Source organism: Protopterus annectens, chromosome 5.part1, assembly GCF_019279795.1.
Source record: "Protopterus annectens isolate FY-2018-M chromosome 5.part1, PAN1.0, whole genome shotgun sequence".
NCBI lineage: Eukaryota > Metazoa > Chordata > Ceratodontiformes > Protopteridae > Protopterus > Protopterus annectens.
In genome coordinates, this window is record NC_056736.1 from 266342225 (window position 1) to 266363382 (window position 21158).

Consider the following 21158-nt stretch of genomic DNA (forward strand, 5'->3'; position numbering starts at 1 on the left):
GGGTCTTAACAAAAAGGTTTCTTTCATGAATGATTTACAAATCTTGGATGACGCTAGTGGCCCCGAACTGTTTCCAACGTGGTAGTGGGAAATAGCTGCCAACTGAACTTTAATAATGGAAGCACTAGCTCCCTGATGAAAGGTATGAGAAAGAAAATCTAGAACTGCTGGAATAGGAGCTGTGAAGGGGTCCAAGTTTCTATGCTCCGCCCAGACAGCGAAACATTTCCATTTACTCTTGTAGACCTTTCTGGTAGAGGGTTTATGGGCTTAACCAAGGAGGATATACCGGGAGTCCTAGCCATTACGGGAACTGGATCAACCAAGCTGAGAGTTTGAGGTGGTCCAGATCAGGGATCTTCAATCCCAAAGGATGAGAGATTAGATCCGGAGTAGGATCTAGGATCCAGGAAGGATGTACTAGATGAGACCGCAGATAAGGGAACCATGTACTAGATGAGACCGCAGATAAGGAAACCAGGTCTGACGAGGCCAGAATGAGGCTATGAGGATAACTCTGCTCCCCAACCGACGAGCTTTCTGCAAGACTTTTGTCATCAACGGGAGAGGAGGATAAGCATACAGAAGACTGGATGGCCAAGCATGAACTAGAGCGTCTCTGGGGGCTTCTCCTGGTGGGGGAATCAGAGCGAAAAACTCGCTGCATTTTGTGTTCAAAAGCGAGGCGAAGAGATCGCAGCAAGGTTGACCCCATGCGAGGAAAATTTGTTTCGCTACTGCTGGGTTCAGAGACCACTCGTAAGGTGAGAGGATCATTCAACTCAACCTGTCCACCAAGATGTTTGACCGACCCGGAATGTGCATTGCTATGAGAAAGCGGTTGGTGGATATCGCCCATTCCCATACTCTCATTGCCTCCCTGCAAAGTGGATAAGATCTGGTTCCCCCTTGTTTGTTGATGTACCAGACTACCGACATGTTGTCTGTTTGAATTGCAATAGTTCCTGGAGGAAGAAGGGGATGGAGAGCCTGCAACACTAGAAGCACCGCTCTCATCTCCAGGACATTTATATGCAGTGAGGTCTCTGTGAAAGTCCATGTGCCTTGGATGGATCTGCCCCTGCAATGCCCCCCCCCCCACCCGAGGAGAGATGCTTCCGTGGTCACCGTGACTTGGGCTGGGGGTATAACGAAAGGGCGACCTTCCCAGAGATCTCTGGAGTGGAGCCACCAAAGAAGTGATTCCTTGCAAATCCTGCTGAGGGGAATATGTGTAGATAGGGGGTGAAAAAGGATGGACCATTGAACTTGCAATGTCCATTGAAGGATTCTCATCTTCAGGCGAGCGAAAGGTGACAGACTGATGGCCGCTGCCATGGATCCCAGGGCCCTCAGGACTAGTTCCGCTGGGGGGGGGTTGATGATTGTAAGAGATCTAGAATGTGAAGGCTTAGATTGCGGAGTCTGTCTGATGTCAGAAAGACTCTGGATTGTGTAGTGTCTATCCTGGCCCCTATGAATTCCAGAATTCAAGTAGGTTGAAGGGAGGATTTCTTGTGGTTGATTACGATCCCTAAGTGTTGGGCTAGATGTAAAAAATAATCTCTGCCTTAGCAGATCTGATGCCTGGTGGGGGTGGTTAGGAGCCAATTGTCCAGGTACGGAAAAACCTGTATTCCCTGAAGCCTCAGGTGGGCCCCTACAACTGCCATGACTTTGGTGAACACCCTGGGGGCTGTGGTGAGATCGAAGGGAAGGACCCTGAACTGATAATGCCTGGCTCCCAGCCGAAAGCAGAGGAACCTTCTGGATCGTCTGTCCATAAGAATGCGGTAGTAAGCATCCTTGAGGTCTATCGAGCACATCCAGTCGTTCTCCTGCAAAAGTGGGAGAATGGATTGAATAGTGACCATCCGGAATTTTTCTTTGGCTACTGACAGGTTCAGAATAGACAGGTTGAGGATGGGTCTTAGGTCCCCCGTCTTTTTTGGCACCAAAAAGAACCTGGAGTAAAAGCCTAATCCAGATTGCCCGGGGGGGGGACGGGCTGGATAGCTCTTTTTCTTAGCAGCTCCCGAATTTCTGACGCTGCTGCCTCCCTCTGATTGGGTGGAACATCGGGGAGTCCTCTTGATCGAGGAGGGTAAGTTAGGAAAGGGACTGAATATCCTCTGGATATGATTTGGAGCACCCATCGATCAGTCGTAATGGACTCCCAGTTTGCTAGGTGTTCCGAGAAGCGCCCCCGACTGCCTCCAGAGATGAGCAGCTGGGCAACCCCTCAGGGCTGCTGTGCGGGTCGATCAGAAAAAGGTTCTCTCAACCCAAAATTCTTCGGGCCCCCTCTGCCTCTAGGCCGGCGTCCACCCTGTCCTCCTCTGCCTCTGAAGGACGAGCGAAATGGGACTGTTAAGCTTTCCGGAACCATATCTTCTTTTGTCCTCTTTGGTTCCTGGAGTAGGACCTCTGAGGAGCCGAGAAGCGGATCCCGATGGCAGACGTCTTCCCGTCTTTCTCTCTCTGGAGAAGCGTATCGTGGACGGTTTTGCCAAAGAGCGTAGAACCGTCAAAAGGGGCGTTCGCAAAGGAAGCCTTGAAGGGTTCCGCAAAATCGCAGAGACGGAGCCAGGCCTGTATGCGTAAGACAACGCCAGTTCCGCTAGCTCTAGCCGCTCCCTCCGTAGCATGGGAGAGAAGCCGCATAGATGTGTTGGTAATTGACTTGACAGTGGCCATTCGAGCCGAGAAAGTCCGCTTGTCCTTGGCCGACATGGACTCTGGGGGTGACCCAGCATACTCTTTAATCAGGTCCCGCTGGAGCCGAATCACATGTGCCATATAATTCAGTGACCTTACAGAGAAGGTCGCTGAAGAGAACATCCGCTTACCCAAGCGGTCCATCATCTGAGACTCCTTGTCTGGAGGATGCACCGAGGAACTCTTCTGTGCTAATTCCTTTTTAGTGGCAGCCGCCACCACCATGGCATCCACTGGGGCACCCTTGCTCCAAACTATCCTGTCCGTGGGAGGGCTGAGGATCCTGTCTGGTCTTTTTGGTATTGGCTCGACAGTGTCCAGCTCCTTCCACACCCTGGTAGTTATGAGATCAACCAGGGGGTCGGCGGGAGGGGACATCCAAGAGGTAGATGGGCCTGCATCAAACGCCTCCAGAAACACAGACTCATCAGAGGACGTTTTTTGGGCAGACGACCCCCTTTTAATGCGTAACATTTTCATAATGTCTCCAAAGGAGAAGTCTTCAGGGGGTGACCTTGGGGAACCTTCCCCTTCCTCTAAGTCTGTGTCCTCCGTGAGGGACTCAGGTGAGTCCAAGTGCCTCCTCTTGCACTTCCGTTTGTGAGGGATCTCCTCGGGGGGGCTGTCCGAAGAGGCCTCACCAACAATGTCCTGTTCCTCTACAGGAACCATCTGGAACATAGGCACAGGCTGTCCCTGGGGCCGGATGATGTAAGACAGGCCTGTCTGAGTGGGAATGGCGGGTGGATCCGTAGCCAGAGGCTGGGGCCTCAACTCCCTCGAGAGGACCCTCTCCACAACGTCGAATGCCGACGGGGAACTGCTTTCCCTTGGATCCGAAAGCAGTCCCCTCGGATCTGACGTAAGGACCGGTGCCGAAGGTGACCCGATCGGATCCGAAAGGGTAGTGTGCCCCGACTTCAACGGAACCGACGGCCCACTAGCCCCTCCGGATCTGATGCTCAACTCACAGTCCTGAGAGCTCGGATCCAAAAATGGATCCGACAGACTCGTGGGTACAGTTGGCGCCGAAGTAGGAAACGCTATTGGCGCCGACCCCACCCCGGCTCCGAAGGTAGCCGGATCCGAAAGCTCCGAACCCCGAAAGCGGGTCGGAGAAGGAGCGATGGGGGTGAAAAAAGGTGTCGAGCTCAGAGCACTCCCATCTGCAGCTGGGCCTGGAGAAATCAATGCATCATCCGGTCCATGTCTGCGTCCGACAAACTTCGGGTAGATCTAGATGAGGCCACTGAAGCTGGCCGGGAGGGCTGCCTGGATGACCACGAAGGTGACCGGGTCTCCTCCTCTGGCTCTGGGGAGAAACGTGGAGAACGGAGCCAGGAGGGGGAAGGCTTGGAGACCTTCAGGGGAGAAGCAAGCAGCGGGGCCGAAGGGGTCGAGTCGGACCGCCTCTTATGACTGCGATGCTTCTCTTTCTCTCTTTCTCTATCTCTATCTTTCTTTTCCTTCTTTCTGCCGTCCCTTTCCTCCTGGGCCAGAAGGGGAGGTTGTGTCCCGGCCAGGGGATCGGGAGCGGCAGGTGGGGCAGCCGCGGCTGGCGCCACAGAGGAGGACGAAGCAGACTCAGGGGGCAAAAGGACCAGCAGAATAAGCTTAGCCCTCCTGTCCCTTAAAGCCCTGGGATTGAAGGCTGCACAAATAGTGCAGCCTGAGGAGAAGTGATCAACCCCCAGGCATAGAACGCACCGAGTGTGGCCATCCGCTGGGGACAGCTTATGGCCACACTCGGTACACTTAGAGAAAATAGCCTTAGGGCCTTCGGCCATTATAGAAAGGAAAAAGAGGCCCACAGCAAACACCTTCACACACGCAGCGGGGGGAGGGGAAATAACACTAACTTAACCCAAAAAGGCTAAAAACTACTCAGAGAAGGCTAGGAAGATATAGGGATGGTTCACACATGCAAAGTTTTAAAGGTTAGACAGAAAAAAGAATAATTTTAAATTCTACACTCACTATACCACTTGGAGCTCATTTCATGGAAGCTTTCAGAAGCCGCGGCAAATGAGATCTGAGGGTTAGAGGGAGGTGGCAGGGCAGTGTGGGTAGGGGGAGGAGCTAGGAGCTTGGAGCTTGGAGCATGGATCTTTGAGCTAGGAAAGCTGTCGGCTCGGATCCAAATTGGATCTGATACCCACAGGTTGCTGAACAAATGAAGTTAACTGCTTCAGATCATACAGTTATAACCTGATTCTGCTGATATACGCTTGACAAAAAATTCCGTGAACCTTATCATTTCAACTTCTCAGCTTCCCTGCCTCTCTAAATATTCCAATTTTCCTTACTTGGAAAATGTATGTTTCACTGAAAATATTTTTTTCAGACAGTGATCTATTTACTTCAAATCATAAGGATCTGTGATGTTGCCCTGAGTATTTTTAATGAATAGAAGTAAAACAGATGACTCTCATGAATTTAGATTTATTTTACAAAAATGTTTATGCAACTATTGGAGGGGGTGATTATAATCGCATAGACTTATTAGAAAATAAGTGGACATTAAGGTTTAAGGTACGTCTAAATGACACAATTAGTATAAAATCGATCTTAAAAGAGAAACGAAATAAGATCAGACAATATATGCATATATTTGTTTACATATGTTTTTATGTTCTTACGTTTTTATTGAAACAAGTCAATTCTTATTAAACAATAGTTGATTGTTATATTTGTGGGTAAATTGGCTGTTATTAGATAATTACTATCACATGACTCTATATATATTTAATTGTTTTAGCTGATGTTAGATTTTATGCCTGAGAAAGCCTGTGTGTTTGTTATAAACTAGCAGTTACTTTGAATAAATTCTTGAGCGTCGTGGTGCCATTATTACTTTTTTAGTTGTAAATTTTGTTCTTGGTAAAACGGCTTTGTCTGAGTGGCAGAAATTTTGTTTTTTGTTTTATTTTTCATGCCCTCAGCTTTCCATTTCACTTTCTCTTGGCATACTTCCTTGATTACTTCCTTTGGTGTCATATTACTTGAAACCACTTCCTGATAAGCTGGCCATCTCTCAAAACCTAATCATCAACAAACCCAAACTATTATCTACTGGATATGTCCAGAAATTACGGAGGTAGTTACAAGATTATTTGAAATATCTATACAAGAAGACTGAGAAGTCCCTAGTGTCAGGTGTTAGGGAGGGAACTTAGGGCACAGATAAGAAAAATCTCCTTACAGCATACATGATGCTGCCCTGAGGTACCTCACACTTCCCAGCTGCCCCATCCATGGGTCAGAGTAAGTCCTGGGAAGTTTTTCAGGTCTGGTAGACCTGGTGAAGCAGGAGGGACATTTGTCAGCTGATGGTCAGCTACAAGGAGGGGGACGTATGGGCAAAACCATTACAGAAATAAGTTAAACTTTAAAACATCTGAAATATTCAGACGGGGAAAAAAATACACACTGTGAACTGGCACTAAAAAATTCAACATGCAACTGTTCCATTACCATTGCTTGCAGCTAAACGTATAACATAAGAAAAGACTTCAGCTGAATATCAACACTTTTTTTTACTAAAAATGGCAAACTGTTTCAGAGAGATAGCCCTGTACAGACAGACACCATCAACAGGCATATACTGCCATTAGAATGTGCCAGACTGCCATGCTACATAGTACCACTATATTCAGTTTTTTAAGGGGTGGCCATGTGACTTCTTTTTAGGGTGGGGAGCACAATAGAGATCAATGCCATATTTTTATAGTCAGATTACACTGTGACAAAAAGTACAGTTTTGTACCTACCATAAATGTAGATGTTCGAGGATCCACATTGCTGCAGTCCTAACTATTGGGTAGTCCGCTGTCCAGTCGGCCCGAATACCAGAGTATATGGCTGACATCGGTCAGGGCGCATTAGACTGACGTCAGTACGTCAGGGTACTAATGCGCATGACCGACGTCATATCCTCAGTCTTTTCTTGCCCCAGATGTCAGAAGACCCTAAAAAGACAAGGCTCAAAATACCTGCACCAAAAATATGTACAATATATACAAAAATATATACAAAAATATCAGCATATAACCTCACCTACACAACCACCCCTAAACACAGAGGGGAAGGAGGGAGGGTAAATTGGACTGCAGCAATGTGGATCCTCGAACATCTACATTTATGGTAGGTACAAAACTGTACTATGTTCTTCATTCCACATTGCTGCAGTCCTAACTATTGGGTAGAATCCCAAAGCAGAGGTAAGGGAGGCTGGCAAATCATAAAGAAGCAGGAGCTGACAACATGCCTTGCAAAATAGCTGTGGCAAAACCAGCCCTAGACTTAGAGTAGAGAGGAAGGTGATAATGCTTAGAGAAAGTATGCACTGAACTCCAAGTAGCTGCCTCCAAAATATCCTTAGTTGCCACCCCTTAGAAATGCTGTTGAAGTGGCAGTAGCCCTAGTGGAATGAGGCCTAATCCCAGCTGGAATCTCCTTGCCATGATGGGAATAACAAAATGCAATGCAAAACCCAATCCACCTAGAAATAGTTTGTTTTGACACAGGCTTGCCCTGCGAACTCAAAGCAAAAGAAACAAACAACTGCTGAGACTGCCTAAAATCCTTAGTCCTGCTTAAATAATAACGCAATTGCCTGTGTACATCTAAAGTGTGCAAAATCTTTTCCCCTTTATTTTGGGGGTCTGCATAAAAGTAGGCAAATGAATAGTTTGGTTTAAAGCCACACTAGAAACCACCTTAGGCATAAAGGAAGGATTAGTGCGTAATGATACCCTATCCTTATGGAAAATCAAAAAGGGCTCTACTGCCATAAGGGCCTGCAACTCAGACACCCTTCTTGCAGAAGTAATAGCCAACAGAAAAGCAGTCTTCCATGACAAGTATTTCAAGTCAGCAGTAGCCGCAGGCTCAAAAGGTTGTAGAGTAAGTTTTTCCAACACAAAATTGAGATCCCAAGCAGGAGTAGGAGCTCACGTGGAGGTCTTATATTCTTTGCCCTCTAAGAAATTGCTTGAACAAAGGATGTGAAAACAATGGTGGGTCACAATCATAGTGAGCTGAAATTGCTGCAGCATGAATCTTAATGGAAGAGAAAGACAAACCTTTGTCCAATAACTCAGTAAGATATTGAAGAGCCACACCCAAATTAGGCTCAGAAATCTCCAAATTCTTTGCTGCACTCCAAAATAAAAATCTCTTCCATTTTTCTGAGTACACTTTCCTTGTACTGGGTCTCCTGGCTTCCATAATCACATTTAAAACTTGTTGAGGAAGTTGAGACCTACTGTCTTTCAAAACAGAATATGCCAGGCTGTTAGATGAAGAGAGGGAAGCTTGACATTGAGCAGGTGACCTTCTCTGAGACAACAGGTGTGGAATCAAGGGTAAAGGCCATGGAGGCTCCTTTACCAGACTCCTCAGTAATGGGTACCAGTGCTGCCGAGGCCAATCTGGAGCTATTAAAATCATCCTTGGCTTGTCTTGTCTGACCTTTAGAAGCACCTTTAGAAGAAGAGGCAGAGGTGGAAACGCATACACATGAAGATTTTTCCAACTGAAAGAAAGAGCATCCACTTTCCAAGCTGTGTGATGAAACCGCTTTGTGCAAAACTTTGGCAGCTGGTGGTTTAGTGGAGAAGCGAACAGATCTATGTCTGGAGTTCCCCAGGACACTGTCAACTTTTGAAATACATGAAGATCCAGTTTCCACTCGTGGGGATCCATGATTTGTCTGCTTAACACATCTGCTAAGGAGTTCTGTGCTCCGGCAGAAACCTTGCCTGAAGAGTTAGTTGCAAGCTGAGCAGTCTCCCATAAAATCATTGCTTGCCTGCAGAGAGGATAAGAATGTGTTCCCCGTTGTTTGTTGATGTACCACATGACAGTTGTGTTGTCTGTTAGAATCAACACCTGCCCTGGAAGAAGTAACTCCTTGAAAGCCATTAATGCAAACTGGACTGCTAACATCTCCTTCATGTTGATATGTAGATGCTGTAGTCTGGCAGGCCACTTGTCTTGTATCCACTTTCCATTCAGATGAGCTCCCAAGCAATGTCCGAGGCATCTGTCGTTAAAATCTGACTCGCCTCTGGCCGGGTCACAGAGAGTCCCTTGTTTAGGTGACATTCCTGAGCCCACCATAAAAATTCTTTTTGAAGGCAAGGTATTATTTGAATGACAGTGTCCAAATCCTGGCAGTGCTGTGTCCATACATTTTTGAGATACCATTGCAGCTTCCTCATATGCAGTTTGGCATTGGGAAGCACCAGAATACAAGATGCCATGAACCCTAATGCTTGAAGGACTGTCCTTGCAGTCAGCCGGACTGATGAGATAGTTGATGAAAGTAAAGGGATAGACTCTTTTGTTTGTCCGGGGTTAAAAAGGCCATCTGGGCTGCTGTATTCAGTCTCACACCCAGAAAGCACATGTCTTGAGAGGGTACTAGACTGGACTTTATTTCGTTCACAGAATACCCTAGGCATCTTAGCACTGCTATAACATATTCCAGATGCTGTAGAAGGTCTTCCTTTTCTTGAGCCAGAATCAGGCAGTCGTCCAAGTAAGGATAGATTTGAATTCCTTTTAGCCTGAAGTAAGCTATCACTGGAGCCAGAACCTTTGTGAATACTCTGGGCAGTAGATAAGCCAAAGGGCAATGCAGAGAACTGATAATGAGAATTTCCAGCTCGAAACGCAGATACTTCCTGCAACTTAGTCTTATAGGCACATGAAGGTAAGCTTCCTTGAGATCTAAAGTTACCATCCAGTGATCTTTGCCCAGCAGAGGTAAAAGCTGTTGTAACGTCAACATCTTGAACTTGGGAATGTCCAGATAAGTGTTGAGGATAGATAAATCCAAAATTGGTCTCCACGTGTTCCCCTTCTTTGGTACTAGGAACAGGCGAGAATAAAATCCTAGGCCTTTCTGAGACAGGGACTGGCTGAATGGCCCCTATTTGGAGTAACAGAGAAATTTGCTTGTGAGCCTCTTTCCTTTGTGGAGGAGGAACGGCTGGCATGCCTTTGAAAGGGGGCAATGTATGGAAATAAAACCTGTAACCGTGGTGAATGATATCCAACACCCATCTGTCTTGAGTAATTAAATCCCAATTTTCTTTGAAAAGAGACAGTCTTCCTCCCAAAGGAGCTGCCAGACGAGAATCTACTGGCAGCTGAAAAGGCAGGTCATTGGGTCTGTTTACGAAAGGACTGACCCCTGCCCTCACCAGAAGTCTGAGCAGGTGAACTCCCTGTTCTAGGCCTAAAAGAACCTTGAGCTCTGCCCCTACCATGTCTAGACCTACCCCTAGACTGGGCATCATAAGCAGGATATGTCCATCCCTTAGTAGGCCAATTTCTACTAAACTTCGGTGGCTGCACCTGCAAAAAATCTTTAACAGTTTGCATAGACTTAGCTTTGTCCTCCATTTTCTTTAAAACTGCTTCCACAGGCGAACCAAACAACACATCCGACTGTAAAGGAGCATCCAAAATCCTTGTCTTAACATGCTCAGCTAAATTCTGATCCCTCAACCAGGCATGCCTGCGAAGAACAGAACTAGTGGCAGCCACCCTCGAGGAGGCCTGTACAGCATCAAAACCACATTGCAAAGAATGCTTACCCACTTGTTCAGACACATGAACTAAATCCAGCAACTCTTTACACTCAATACCTTCCGCCAAAGCATCCACCTTAGATTTCAGTTGTGAAAGGAGATAATTTTGATATTTTAGCATGTGAAACTGACAATTCAACGCCCTCATGGCTAAAGTGGAAGAAGTATACACTTTCTTTCCCCATCTATCCAAAGCCCTTGCCTCTTTATCAGTGGGAACAGGATTTTTAACCACAGAGGCCTTAACACCTTTAGGTCCCTGAGAAACAGTTTCTGGGTCTGCCCTAGGACTCTTAAAAAGATACTTATGAGCTTCAGGCACCCTATAGTACCTATCAGGTTTAACAGGAGCAGGAGGCAAAGAATCAGGGTTCAGGGAAGCCTCTGCAAAAACATCCTCCACCACATTCAACACAGGAGGTATAGCTAAGGGCCTATGCTGGGGTAAAAACAAGAATTCCCTAAGCCTTTTCCTGGAATCAGAGTAATCCTGGCCTTCCCATTTAAAGTGCTCCCTCATGGAATGCAGAGTCTCTGAAAATGAGAAATCCTCAGGAGGAGAAGCTGTAGGAGTGGAATCATCCACATCAGAATCAGAATAAGGAGGATACTCCTGCAAATCTTCCAGAAGACTCAGAAGCCTCTGAACACTGTTCAAAACTATCAAACTCAGGTTCCACCCTAGGCCTCTTATCAGGAGGGGGCATAGAACCTCTAATCATAGTAATCAAATCTTCTGCCATTTTAAGCATATGTTTCTTAGGCACAGAACCTGAAGTGCTAGGAGAAGCCCCCACTGAAGCCAAACTTGGCCTACCTCTCAAAGAAGTTTTGGAAACAGAAGGAGAGGCTCTAACTACCTTGGGAAGAGAGGGAAGAACAGTTACCTGAGAAGCCCCCTCAGCCTGGCCTACCTCCTGAGAAGGCACATCCTGTAACAGTAAAGTCTCTGCCTGAGACTCCAAAGAAACTCCTGGCAAAACCTCTGGCTCCACTGAGCCTTCTAAAGAACCGGCGTCCGGGACTGCCGGTTCATCAACCCTAGGCTTCGCTGTTTTGTCCTTGCGCTTCTTGGACGAAGCGGGCGTCGGAGCATCCGACGGCATTTTATAATTACAACGCTTCCCAAACACTAACCTGGCACAGTCTAACCTTCTCTTAATAGTGTGTTTGTTAAACCTAGCACAAGAGCGGCATCCAACAACGTCGTGCTCAGGCCCTAAACAAGGTATACACAAGGTATGGTAATCCCTATGAGGTATCTGTTTCCCACAAGAAATACAGTTATTCACTTTTTCTGACATCTGGTAAAATACTGAGGCAAGAAAAAACCAAAATGTTCCCCAACGGGGTACTTAGCCAACTCTGATTCGGTCTGAAACTCCGACTTCAGAAAATTTCAGAACGCCAACCTGCACTCGCAAAACTGCTTCTGCATCGGACCATGCGGCAAAAAAGACTGAGGATATGACGTCGGTCATGCGCATTAGTACCCTGACGTACTGACGTCAGTCTAATGCGCCCTGACCGACGTCAGCCATATACTCTGGTATTCGGGCCGACTGGACAGCGGACTACCCAATAGTTAGGACTGCAGCAATGTGGAATGAAGAACATCAACATATATAAGTTTTTTTCAAAGGAAAGATGTCATCAGTAAAAACTCCGTGCTAATGATCACAGCAATGTAGTGGGCCAACGTCAGCACTGAGCTACATTTAAATTCTTGGGGGTATAATGCTAATCCTAGGTACTTTTCTGATTGAGTATAATACCCTGAATGTTTCATAAAAAACTGTCAAAACAAGACAGACAAATGGTTTTATGCATAGTCATCAAATGCAGGCTTTTACAAGTATTTAACAGTGACAGTATACAATCTCGCTCTTTGTTTCCAATATAATTTCTTTTTAGTGTGGAGAATATAATGTGTCCAGAACATATCTGTTTTGAAATATCATTACATCGGAAGCAAAACACAAATATTTTTTTCAAAAAGGGGAGTTTTTTAATTTGTCACTGGAATGATGTTATCATTAAAACTTCCTATACTGACCAAACCAACACGTTAGGGATATCTTCCGCTTTCAGCTGCGTTTAGATCTTTACAAGAACGGCAAGCTTAGGTACATTTTGCGTCTGACCACCCAAGTATATCCCTGAAAGTTTTACTAAGAACTATCAAAGGGATACTGCCTTATACCTAGATATCTACAGCTTTTCACAGAGGCAGTCTGACATCTGCATTGCATCTGACATTGGGATAACTACATGACTTCTGCTATGTGTAAGGAATACAGTGCACAAAACATTAGGCTGGCATGAACTAAAGTTTATATATTTCTCCTAAATATGGAAGTTTTCCATCACTATATTTATGTTTGCCCTACAAAAATAAAGTCTCATGCAATGGCAAACATATTACAGGAAGATAAGTATACAGGTCTTTATACCTGAAATCCCAAATTAAATACAAGAGAGTAGCTGCGCACCATGATATACTACTTCTGAGAAAGTTTCACAGATACTGTACCCAACTGGTACCACCTTGAGGCTTACAAGCCATTAGACTGTTCTGTGTTTTGCCACATGGCTGTGAAAATTGTTCTGGATGACAAGCTCGGTAAATTATTAAGTCTGCCTCTGTAACACATGGTAACTAAATAATGCTTATTTCTCACAAAAAATTTATTCTTTGTTACTTTAAATGTTACTGGAGAAAAATATCAAATACAAATAGGCATGTCCATGTAATGTGCTGCTTAAGGCTAAACATCTTGTCTTGAAAATTTTATAAGAAAATCCAGAAGTGGTACAGAGATTTTGACATTTGCAGATAGGAATGAATTAAGGTCAGAATTGACATTAGAAACTGACAAACTAAAAATGTGAAAAATACTCAGCTTAAAATAAAAAATATCCATCGGTTCTCTTCAGAGTAAAAACCACAAAAACCCATCAATAATATAAATATATACTGTTGTGTGAAATCATCTAAAAGGAATGCATACAAAAATGCTATTTCATTGTATTGTTTTATTAGTGGCATAAAATGATACTAAAGTTTTCTATTAAAAAAATGCAGCTGCTTCTCTGCCTTACTGCCTTTGAAGCCTGGAAAGCTATCTGTGGAAGTTTTATAGCTAATTCAGACAGTATCTTTCTCTGAAGATTTCATGAAAATATGTCAAAACATTTTGGTGAAGAAAAAAAACTCTTTTATATACAGAAAGTTAAAACAGCCAACAAAGCCAGTAGTCTGGGGACAGCCTTCTCAATGAAAAAAAGCAAGAAAACAAAACTGCTTAAAAGTGCCCTGCTGTACTCTGCCTAAAATCAGTGGGTGTGCAGACTAGTAATATTTATGCAAAATTTCTTACCTCATTATCTCTTAGTGTCTGCAGTAGTAAAGCTTCATCCACTAGTCTTCTATATGAGCCAGCTTGCAGATCAGCCATTGTCTCTGGCAGGGGCATATTCAGTGTTTCTGGTAGAAATAGGCTTAGTAATCCAGCAGTCAGACCAGAAGCAGCAAAAACAAGAAACGGCAAAGTAGGTAGTAGTGATTTCTGGAAAATGGAAAAGAAAAAAAAGCAAATGTCGAAACCAGTAAACTACATCAACCAGCAAACTACTGGAATTCTATTATACTATATTACTTTCTTTAAGGACTGTGAAAACTGGTCAATATTGCACAAAATGCAAGACATTACACAAAAACGTCAATGTGCAGCATCACATATAATACGTACTGCTCTGAATACATGAAGTATACCTATCCTATAAATACATGACAAAACAAAAACCACAGTATGCAGGGAATAAATCCTCAAAAATCCATCTTGTATTACAGACTTGTTCAGGATGACACGTTATTTCTAAAAACTAGGTAATCAGAACTGATTAAAGTAATAATGGTTCAACTTAGGTTTGTGAACTATATATGAGACTGACGAAACAAAAATTGAACTTTTTGGGAGGTCTGTGTCCCGTTACATCTGGCATAAAAGTAACACAGCATTTCAGAAAAAGAACATCATGCCAACAGTCAAACATGGTAGTGGTAATGTGTTGGTCTGGGGCTGCTTTGCTGCTTCTGGACCTGGACGACTTGCTGTGATTGATGGAACCATGAATTCTGCTCTCTACCAAAAAATTCTGAATGACAATGTACGGTCATCAGTTTGTGACCTCAAGCTGAAGCGCACTTGGGTACTGCAGCAAGACAATGATCCAAAACACACCAGCAAGTCCACCTCTGAATGGCTTAAAAAACATAAACAAAATGAAGGCTCTGGAGTGGTCTAGTCAAAGTCCGGACTTGAATCCAATTGAGATGCTGTGGCATGACCTTAAAAAGGCAGTTCATGCTCGGAAACCCTCCAATAGAGCTGAATTAAAACAATTCTGCAAAGAAGAGTGGGCCAAAATTCCTCAACAGCAATGTGAAAGACTCATTGCCAGTTATTGCAAACGCTTGAATGCAGTTGTTGCTGCTAAGGGTGGCACAACCAGTTATTAGGTTTAGGGGGCAATTACTTTTTCACATATGGCCTTAGGGGGCAATTACTTTTTCACATATGGCCATGTAGGTTTGAATAGCTTTTTTTTCTTAATAAATAAAATCATCACTTAAAAACTGCATTTTGTGTTTACTTGGGTTATCTTTGTCTAATATTTACATTTGTTTGACAAACTTGCAAAAAAATAAGAAATCAGGAAGGGGGCAAATACTTTCCATTGCACTGTGTGTGTGTGGATTTATGGGATGGTAGTCACAGACTACCAGGCTTGGCCTGAAAAGGCTGTTTTTGAGCTGGGGTAGAGGGAGAAGACCTAGAAGAGGTCTGTTTCCTGGTATCCTTTTTTCCTTTGGATGGCATTTGTCTGGAAGGCCTTCTCATAAATATAGTTTTAGCTGGATAGTTCCTCTGAAAGTGGGGAACCGGGAGACAAAAATGTGTCTGAGCTCCTGGAGCTCCTTACCCTTCTCCTGAAGGGCCTTAAAGAGCTCAGCAGCTGCTGAATCAAACAAAGCTTTGTTGTCCAAGGGAGCATCCCTGAGTTTTGACAATGTCGTCAGGAAGAGGCTGCAACCTAAGCAAGGAATATCTCCTGATGACAGAACCTGAGGCTGCAGCTCTAGATGAAGCGTCTACTGCATCATAACTACACTTAATGGAGTGTTTAGTTACTTGACTGCAGGAATTTAAGAGACTAGAGATTTTTGCCTTGATAGGGGAATCAGGGAGACCACCCAATTGTTAAATAGGATCAGAAAGAAGGGCCAATGAGTATTTGGCTATGTACATTTGGTAGTTAACAGCTCTCATTGCTAAAGTGGCAGACGTGTTAACTTTTTTTTGCCTGCCGTTCCATTAAACTGCTCTTCTTGTCAGATGTAAGGACGGAGGTGGAGGGGAGAAATTTGGAGGTTTTATCTGCAGCCACCAAAATGGTGGAAGAGTCTGCAGAAGGGGCCTTGAAGAGAAATTCTGCATCTTCAGGGACTTTGTAAAACCTGTCTGGGCGATTAGGTGCAGGGGGTTGTGAATCTGGATTTTTAGAGGCAGTAAGGAAGGCATCCAAAAAGGCATGCACAGGAGGGACTGAAGATGGGTTAGGGGACTCAATTTGTAGGAGGTCATAACACCTCTTTTGAGTCTCAGTAACCTGGCTGCAGACTCACTTAAAAAAGTCCTTCATCTGCACAATAGTTTCCCCAAGTGTAATGTCTTCCCCTGGAGAATCTGTACTATTTGACTTCTCCTCTGGAGAAGCATACTCCAGAGGGGAGGCAATTTGGGAAGTGTAAGTAACGGATTCGTCCCCTAAAGAAGTCTCTTCTTCAGAGGATAAGTCAGTAACTAGTTTACCCTTAGGGGTAGAAGCTGAGGGGGGCCTGGGCAGGAGCACAGGCCTGGCATAATGCAAGGAAGGCATTACGTAAGCCTTGAATAAAGGCCTTCCAGTCAGGCGCTGGTCGGAAGGTACAGACCTCAGAGAGGGAGCAATATGCTTCATCTTTTGCTTCTTCTTTTTGTGGGCCTCCGGCACAGATATGTCTCTGATGCGATGCAAGGACGGAGCACGCTCCACAATGCCTGAGATAAAATCTTCACGGACAATAATTTGGGAAACCCCCCCACATGGGCCCTTGGAAATAAGTCTAGGTCCTCCTCCAGGCGGCTGAGAGGGACACCTGCAACTCCCTCTGGGACGTGCCGGAGACTTCTTTGACAGCTTCCGCCTGGGTACCAGTCAGTGGAAGGTCCACGTGTTCCAACTCATACTCCTGGCCTTCAGCAGCCTTGAGTGGTACGGCTGGAATAGAGGGCACAGTGGTTGGATCAGGCCGCAATTTTTTGGGATGTGCCGGCGGCTTCTTTGACAGCTTCCACCTGAGTGCCAGTCAGTGGAAGATCCACAGATTCCAACTCAGACTCCGGGCCTTCAGCAGCCTCGACAGGTACGGCCAGAATAGAGGGCACAGTGGTTGGATCAGGCCGCAGTTTTTTGGGGGTGGCTCTTCCAAGGTTCCCAATGTCGGGTCCATATCTTTAGTTAGATGTTTCAAGTGCTGGTTCTCAGGATATAACTTTAACGTGGCAAGAAGACTCCTGAGGGTTTTGGGGACAAAGGCCTGACAGATTTCACAAGTGGTGTGGTCATGGTCTTGGCCTAGACAGAGGCAGAGCTCATGCGAGTCTTTATGTGGAATCTCTCTCCACAATGACACTTGCCCTTTCTACCTGATATGAACCCAAAACACAGTAGCAAAAAAAAAAAAAAAAACAAAAACCCCTATGGGGTACTTATCTGAATATGGACAGCACGACATCACTTCTGAAAGTCAGCGATGACCGTAGGTGGCAGTCACACAGGTGGCAGAAAAGTTCTGCTGTAGGTGCGTGCTGACGTCCGTTTTATACCAGACGTCTGTTTATGGCCACGTTCGCTGAGAGACGCCGGACGTCACACGTACCTTCGCAGTAGCAACTATCTTTTGTAAAATGTCCAGATGTATGAGTCGACCAGAGGCAGACTCTCTCATCTTATGGATACAGCAGCATATGAATAGATGGGGATATATATTTAAAAAACAAACCTGTAGATAGCTGAACAATCTAAAAGGTACACAGAATAAAGTAAGAAAACACTAATACTGTAGCACCATGAATTATTTTTTTTATTTCAAAATCTAACTTGTTCACAGCAAACCAGGGATTCACCATCCAGCTTTTTCAATTGACTACTCAGTAGAGTAGATTGCTTGTAAAATGTCATACTGTCTTGATATTTAGAGATAGTCAAAGTATCTCATAGAATAAAAGGTAGAACAAAGAGACACTCTACAAGTTGTATATAAGTAATTACCAGTGTGATCTCTTAGTAACAGTATGTAGAAAAACAAAACAATTGACAATTTAAAAGCGTGCTGTCCACGTTGCTAAATTCCCTTACTATGACTGTGTGTCCGAGCATTGCTTCCACACTAAAAAGAAAAATTATCCAAGTTGGCAAGTCACTACTCCAACATACACACACACACACACACACACACACACACACACACACACACACACACACACACACACACACACACACACACACACACACACACACACCCCTTAACTTAGTTATACCATCACCTAGACATCACTGTCATTATGCCTTTTATATTACATAAATGTGGCTTATATCCCAGATGAGTTACTCTAAAGTAAATTTCAGTAGGGAGTCTTGGAGAGGTAAACTCATCCACATGTGGGATGGGAGAGTTAAATGCCGCAGGAACATAGACTTTTAGGTTTCTCTCTTTAATACTGTATTTCTTAGTTAAAATCACTGATTTAGTCAAAAGATTTGTGCAATGCTGTTAGGATTTGTTCCTTCTGAAAGCAAAAGTACATTGTTCATACACGGCTTTTGAACTATTCCCAGCAATGTATTGCCCTTTTGGTGTATGCAACAAAAGTACAGTTATGTAAGTAAACTTACATGTTCGAATGGTCACTGTAGCCTTAACAGTGTGGATTATATTCTGCCAAGGATGTATCAGCTGGCTAGCTTCCAAAGCTTCAGTACACCATCTACTTGTCCACACTGTCAGGCAGCTTGAGGTGAGCTGACTAAAAGACAAGTTTGGGCACCAAGCTCTTCAGAGATTTCCTGCCAACAGAGACAGGGAGGCCGAACCCTGAAGGGACAATGTCAGAAACAACAAAAAATAAATGTCCAGAACCTGTCATAAAAAAAAAAAAAAGAAAAGAAAAAAAAAAGCAAGTTGGGTGGAGGCAGACAGCGGCTACTGCAGCAGTGAAGTGATCTTTTGAACAGCTATAGTTATGGTAAGTTTACTTACCCAACTGTACTATGTTCATTATATTGATTACTGCTGCAGAACCCTTAGCTGTATGGGCAAGTTTTGGCAGTGGAAGGAGAATTATCCTAGCAAAGCCTGACGTGACCCTAGAAAAGGAATTAAGCTTACAGTGATTTGTAAAAGTAAGTACATAGAACCAAGTAGCAGCTTCTAGAATATTTCTAGAATCTAACCCTTTCCAAAAAGTCACAGATGAAGCCAAGGTCCTGGCAGAGTTAGACTTGACCCTGCCTGGAATAGTTTTGTTATGGTGAGTATAACAAAACGTAGTAGCCTTAAACAATCATTTGGAAATAGTCTGTTTTGACAAAGGATGTTCCTTCTAACCTTCACAATAATTAATTGATCTGAAGAGCTGAAAGATTTAGTTCTGTCAAGATAGTATCTGAGCTGGCTAAGGATATCCAAGGTATGGAGTATCCCTTCTCCCTCATTTTTAGGATCAGGAAAGAAAGTGGGGAGATAGTTTGGCTTAAAGTACACCTTGATACCACTTTAGGTATAAAAGAAAGATTAGCTCTCAAAGAAACTCTGTTCCTGTGGGAAATGAGAGAGGGTGACTCACCATAAGAGCTTGTAACTCGGATAGTCTTTATTGCAGAGGTCAGGGCAATCAGTAAAACTGTTTTCTATGTTAAGAACCACAAGTCAGCTAGGTTAGCTGCTTCAACAGGAACAAGTATTAGCTTCTCTAACACAAAATTAAGATTCTAAGGAGGGGTCAACTTTATTTGTGCAAAACCCCTTTTAAAAACATTGACACAGGTCTGCTTTGAAAGAAGAGGATCCATAGGCAGACACTCTGAAATGGCTGATAAATGAACCTTGATACAGGAATAAGAAAGGCCATAGGACAGTAACTCACACATATATTGTAAAACAACAGAACAAACAGCCCTGAATGGGTGCTGGTGATGTTGTTGGCACCAACTAGAAAACATTTTCCATTTGCTAATATAGGATTTTCTAGTAGCAGGCTTTCTTCCCTCCATTAGTACCTTGTGCAAGTACTAAGTAGTCACATGCCTAAAATGAAATAAGACACTATCATCAATGCAGTCAACTGAAGGTGAATTATGTCAGTGTGTATCAAATACCCCTCTTCTTGTATAAATAGATTAATTCTGTAAGGAAGCTTGTAGTAACTGCACTTGGCCGCTTCCAAAAGAGGAGAGAAAGTACAGTTGTGTACACTTACCATAAATGTAGATGTTCGAGTGTATTCACTGTTGCAGTCATCACATTTGGGTTATCCTGTCAGGGGTAGCCCTCAGTCAGCCCGAATACCAGAGGCTTAGTATTTCTGCGTTGGTTGCTGTTGCTCCAGGACTGACGTCAGGTTGTCAGTCATATAAAATCAGGCAGCCGACGCCATTACATCAGTTTTTCTTGTCCCAGCTGTCAGGGAGACCCCAAATAGGGAGCTAGGTTATGGTGGAAGAACACCACCAGTAGAAAGTAAATACCAAAAATTCCCTGTAAGGAGAGAGGAAGAGACAGAGAGAGAGAGAGAGAGAGACAAGGGGGATGGAGGGGGGGGACCAGGACTGCAACAGTGAATACACTCGAACATCTACATTTATGGTAAGTGTACACAACTGTACTATGTTCTTCATGTTTCACTGTTGCAGTCATCACACTTGGGTTGATTCCCAAAGCCGAAGAAAAGGGTGGAGGCAGTCAAGAAGACTGGGGCTGGCTAGGATGCCTTGCAAGACTGCGGTGGCAAAGCCTGCCCTGGATTTGGAGAAGATAGGCAGGTGGTAATGCTTGGTGAAAGTATGAACAGAAGTCAAGTTGCAGCCTCCAGGATGTCCCTTGGTGGGGACCCCTCTGAGAAAAGCTGCAGAGGTTGCCCTGGTGGAATGTGTTCTGACCCTCTTTGGGGGTGGTTTCCGTGCTGTTTGTAGCAGAAATGAATGAAACGTGCTATCCATTTGGAGATTGTTTGTTTGGACATGGCCTTGCCCTCTGACTAGCAATTGGTCATTTTTTCTAAAGGATTTAGTCCTATCCAGATAGAATCTGAGCTGTCTGTGCACATCTAGAGAGTGCAGAATCCTTTCCCCCTTGTTTTGTGGGTTAGGGAAAAAGGTGGGCAAATGAATGAATTGGTTGAGAGCCACACTAGACACCACTTTAGGCATGAAGGAGGGGTTAGTCCTGAGGGAGGCCCTGTCAGCGTGGAAAATGATGAAGGTCTCTACAGCCATGAGTGCTGGTAGCTCTGAAACTCTTCTAGCTGGAGTGATGGCCAGAAGCAAGACTGTTTTCCAAGAGAGGAATTTTAACTCTGCTGAAGCTGTAGGTTCAAAGGGGGATAGGGTGAGCTTTTACAACACAAAGTTAAGGTCCCAAGCTGGGGTAGGAGCTCTTCTGGGTGACCTTAAGTTGTTCGCCACTCTTAGGAACTATTTGATGAGAGGATGTGAGAAGAGAGGTGGCTCTGTGCT

At 44.4% G+C, this 21158-nt stretch overlaps 1 protein-coding gene across 1 annotated transcript in view; it reads right to left on the reverse strand.

Moving 5' to 3' along the window:
- The window catches only part of SLC22A15 (solute carrier family 22 member 15), a 1628958-nt gene that overhangs the window by 84312 nt on the left and 1523488 nt on the right, over positions 1 to 21158 (reverse strand). Inside the window, exon 11 of the mRNA XM_044072941.1 lies at positions 13700 to 13888. Coding sequence (XP_043928876.1) covers positions 13700 to 13888 — 189 coding nt within the window. The remainder of the gene's footprint in view (positions 1 to 13699; positions 13889 to 21158) is intronic.